This window comes from Gadus chalcogrammus, chromosome 22 (assembly GCF_026213295.1).
Source record: "Gadus chalcogrammus isolate NIFS_2021 chromosome 22, NIFS_Gcha_1.0, whole genome shotgun sequence".
NCBI classification, from domain to species: Eukaryota; Metazoa; Chordata; class Actinopteri; order Gadiformes; family Gadidae; genus Gadus; species Gadus chalcogrammus.
Genome location: NC_079433.1, coordinates 4,347,210 through 4,352,209, shown reverse-complemented (window position 1 = coordinate 4,352,209; position 5,000 = coordinate 4,347,210). Strand labels below are relative to the sequence as shown.

The 5,000-nt window shown below is 51.9% G+C and overlaps 1 protein-coding gene across 1 annotated transcript in view; it reads right to left on the bottom strand.

The window, feature by feature from the left end:
* The window catches only part of LOC130376195 (MAP7 domain-containing protein 1-like), a 20,256-nt gene that overhangs the window by 11,268 nt on the left and 3,988 nt on the right, over nucleotides 1-5,000 (bottom strand). Inside the window, exons 2-3 of the mRNA XM_056583415.1 lie at nucleotides 3,884-3,988; nucleotides 726-845 (exon numbers count right to left, since the gene is read on the bottom strand). Coding sequence (XP_056439390.1) covers nucleotides 726-845; nucleotides 3,884-3,988 — 225 coding nt within the window. The remainder of the gene's footprint in view (nucleotides 1-725; nucleotides 846-3,883; nucleotides 3,989-5,000) is intronic.

Here is a 5,000-nt window from a genome sequence, read left to right as displayed (position 1 = left end):
CGAAAGGGTTCGGGTTCGATCCCCGATGTCTGTGGTCTAACTGTAGCCTACACTGATGCATACTTGATGTCAACAATCTCGCTTTTCGCCAAGGTAACGACAACGTATCGCTTATTTTACTTAAAATAATTTAATATCTGGCAGGTTCTTGGGCTGAAGGAACCTACGCACTGCAGATGGATCACGGTTTGAAAACAGTTTCAGAACGGAGGAGGATGAAGAAGAAAGAGGAGAAGAAGAAGCAGAAGAAGAAGAAGAAGAAGAAGAAGAAGAAGAAGAAGAAGAAGAAGAAGGAGGAGGAGGAGGAGGAGGAGGAGGAGGAGGAGGAGGAGGAGGAGGAGAAGAAGAAGAAGAAGAAGAAGAAGAAGAAGAAGAAGAAGAAGAAGAAGAAGAAGAAGAAGAAGAAGAAGAAGGAGGAGGAGGAGGAGGAGGAGAAAAAGAAGAAGGAGGAGGAGGAGGAGAAGTAGAAGAAGAAGAAGAAGAAGAAGAAGAAGAAGAAGAAGAAGAAGAAGAAGAAGAAGAAGAAGAAGGAGGAGGAGGAGGAGGAGAAGAAGGAGGAGAAAAAGAAGAAGAAGAAGAAGAAGACTAAGCAGAACAAGAGCAAGAAGGAGGAGAAGAACAACAAGAACAACAACAACAAGATGAAGAAGAACAAGAAGGAGGAGAAGAAGAACAACAAGAAGAACAACAACAGCGCCCCCTGGAGGTCGGGGGTCGGTACTCACGGGAGTCGCTGCGGGGGTGCAGGGTGACGGCGCTGCGGCTGCGGGCCAGGAAGGACAGCGTGGGCGTCATCAGCCGCTCCACGATCCGGCTCTCCCAGGCGCTGAGGCGCAGGCTGCGGGCTGACCACAGGAGGGGGGAGTGAGAGGGGTCGGAGCCGCGGCGGCGCTAGCGCTGTTAGCTCCCTGGGGCTGCCGCTACACGGGTCACACGTACGTGACGCGCTAATGCTAATGCTAACGTGTAGACATGCTGAACCACTGGGGTATGATGGGAGACACTTTGTTTTGAAGACACAGGAGAACCACAAGGGACCGCGCGGACACACACACACACACACACACACACACACACACACACACACACACACACACACACACACACACACACACACACACACATTTAGGCATGTGCATGCATACACACACGCACACATGTTTAAACACACACAAAGGACAGCTAGTTCCTTCTTGCGTACATTGTAGCTCTGACCTCATCTGGACCCACCCTGACCAAAATGACCCCCCCACACACACACACTCACACTCACACACACACACACACACACACACATATACTGGGACCAACACACATCTCACAACAGTCCAACAGACTCTCTCTCTCTCTCTCTCTCTCTCTCTCTCTCTCTCTCTCTCTCTCTCTCTCCCTTGAAACATCGCACAGAGTCAACGACGGCCATTTCGACCAACCTTTTGTGTTCTGGGTTGGGGTCTCTTTCCCCGGGAGTGTTTTAGCCGTTAGCATTTGCCTCAGCACTAGTTCTTAAGACGCGGATCTATTATAAGCGTGTAATGTTTGTCTGGTCTCATGATGAAGACTGTGGATGAAGGGGCAGCAACCACAAGATGCACCGGAGTCATTGTTGTTATGAGGAGGAGGGAGGAGGGACACCAACAACAAATGCAAACTATTCAAACGATGCTGCGATGCAACACACACAACCGCCACATCACGCCAAGCACGTACATGTATACTGAGAGGGGAACTCCAACTTTGGTTGTTGCTTGGGTTGATTAAGTTTGAAATGAAATACATCTTAACCTTAACATACATTTTATCATATAGATGACAGGCAGAGAGTGAGAAAGAGAGAGAGAGAGAGAGAGAGAGAGAGAGAGATGATTCAGAATGTGAGCGTTCTTGCAGATGTCCATAAAGAGAGCAGAGAAGGTTGTAAAGTTCACCAGAGTTTCCATCGCTTTGCTTTTTCCCCTTAAAGAAGCAGTATTCAGGACAACATAACATGGATGTGCAGACAATGAGTAACACTTGGTGAATGTTCACATTTGAACAAGGCAAACCTGTGTGTGTGTGTGTGTGTGTGTGTGTGTGTGTGTGTGTGTGTGTGTGTGTGTGTGTGTGTGTGTGTGTGTGTGTGTGTGTGTGTGTGTGCGTGTGCGTGGGTGTGTGTGTACGATTGCCTACACAATCACAAATCTCAATTAAATGTATCCGAAAAAGTGTCAGAGAAGCTTTGTTACATCCACACGTACACACACAAACACACACCAACACACACTAACACCAATGCACTGACGCACACACACACACACACACACACACACACACACACACACACACACACACACACACACACACCCCCAAACCCACACACACTCACACAATCACACTCGGTAATAAGTGCGATCGTGACAGCAGGTGAACTAACAGGGAGGAGGAGGAGGATTCCGAGACAGGGAGAGGTCACCTGCGCTAGGGACGGATCCCGTCTGACAACACGTTTTAGGACCAGCGGGAGGAAGAGAAAACGGGGCCTACGTCCAGTTGCTAGGCAACAGTGATCGCCCCCCCCCCCCCCCCCCCACACCTCCCCTCTTTTTTCATCAATGCGGCAGGAAGGTTGCCGTGGTGATGAACTAGCTGGAGTCGAAGACGTACTGGTTTTACTGGAGCAGTGAGATGGAACTCCCACACCCTGATTCTAAAACAACCTGATCGCCTCTCGTCTCTACGATTCACTGATCTTCAGAGCGAATCATTCAACGTGTGTCAATGTTACAGGGACGGATTTCAGACATGGAATCGCCGTGGCGATGTGTGTGTGTCGCCGGGATGGTTGAGCAGACACTGAGAATGATTGGAGGACTAGGGGGGGGGGGGGGGTGAGGTGGGAGAGACCTGTGGTCAAACTGCTCATTCCAAGATGGCTGGTTTTTGAGATGCGCAGTGAAGTGTGTTCATTTTGAAATGAGGACGATAGTTCAATGTGTTTGACTCCTGAAGAACCGTATGAGGTGAGCCCGATCAGGGGTATGGTTGAATGTTTGTTAAAGTCAAAGTTTTTAATGACAACAATTAAAATGCCCATGCAATAGAAGTTAAACTTCCCTAGTGCTAAGCCACACAGCTTATAACACACAATGAGTAGTATTAGACCTGTTTTGAAGGCTAAGCTACGTTACCTGTTATTATAAGTACACATCGATAAAACAACAAAAACATGTCCGTGGACTACAGTCGCACTCTCACGTTAGCCACCAACACCAACGACAACACCAACAATACACACCACCGACAGTTCAACCAACGACCAGAGATGGCGCACACAAAGAACAGAATCTGAGATGGGGAATCGAAAACAGAGGGGGAACCCATGAAGGAACATCGAGAAACAAAAAGTGATTTAGTCCACGAAGACGCTGATCGGACGATGCACGTGGAGACGTAAAGAAAACCAAGGACGACCACCACCACCGAAAAATGAAAAAAACACAACCAAACCAACAACAAACCAACAAACCAAAAGAAAACAGGAAGGGCCACGATGCAGCAGCATGCGCCAGCCGGCGCGTGTGGACGTGGAGGACGGTGGATGTGAATGACCAGTCACCAAGCACAGGCAGACAGGCAGGCCACCGGGGGGACGACAGTCGACAAGTCACAAGCCAAAGGAAACCAAACCAACTGAAAGAAACCAACTGAAACCAAACAAATCCAAAAAACACCAGGTCAGGGGGGTTTTGGGGGGCATGAGGAGGAGGAGGAGGAGGAGGAGGAGGGGAAGGGGGTCAGGGTGAGGGTGAGGGGGTCGGGGAGTCAGGGTTGGGGGGTGGGGGGGGGGGGGGTAGGGAGGAGAGGTGTGCCTCGGTGGGGCATTCTGACGCGGGCTCGTCCTTACTTCTGCTGGGGGAGTTCCAGAGTGTGGCAGAGGACTTGGACAGCCTGCTGTTAATGACAGGCTCCACCTGTCGGGGTAAGTTCACCGTAGAGGCGGAGCATCTGCCTGCACCGGGGAGAAACGCAACAGACAACAACCGTTGGCATGGCGGCGGGCCCCCCCACGAGTGCCGGGCGGTCGCACCTCCGACGCCGACGCCACCACCACCACCACCACCACCACCACCACCGCCGCCGCCGCCGCCGCCACCGCAACCAACCAACACCACCTCTCTCGTCCAATCACAGACGGGCTTGGCAACTCCCTGGACCAATGCACCGATGGAGATCGAATGGGGGGGAGGGGGGAGGGAGGAGGGGGGGGGGTGTACTTGTGGATCATGCAATGGACAGAGCTCCGTGGTAACCATGGAGACTCACCTTTTCTCCAGAGGCCCATTTAAAAGAGATCCCCGTTGAACCATCCTGTGTGGATGGTTTCGGTTTTGAATCCCAGTTCGGGAGAGGCGGTTTGGGAGACCGGGTGGGGTGGGGGGAGGTGTGGGGGGGGGGGGGGGGGGGGGGGGGTAGAGTTAGGTCGACGGGTTGTAGCTCGCCCGGGGGAGGTCCGGGGACGGCTTGAGGGTGAAACAACTGAAAAGAAAACCGATCTGAAAGCAAGCGGTCGGTGCAGTCTCCTGCTCACATCCACAGTCGACCTCGTTCTGTCTCGCGCACACACCTTATGACAGACCTCCAACTTTTCGAAGGGGGTTTTCGAAAAGTGTTGACGGAAGCAGGCTTGTTTATGTCGGCGTGGAAGCTGTTTAGTGCATGATTGTGTGTCGCACGGACAGAGAAACATCACTCCCCGGAACGGGGTTGGGCATCGCCTCGAATCAACATACCCAAAGGAAGACGATTGGCTAACGACCGACCAATCAAACTCGACACCTTCAAGTATTCATCACGAATAACCAAATTTAAACACAACAAATCACCAGGGGCGTAACCTCGTTTCCGTTGTCCTTCGAGACCACAACCCGCAACTAAAACTAGATCAACAATCCCCATGAATCGCGCCAGCCCGCCGGACCCCGTCTCGGTGAGCTTCCAGGCGGGGGGGGGGGGGGGGGGGG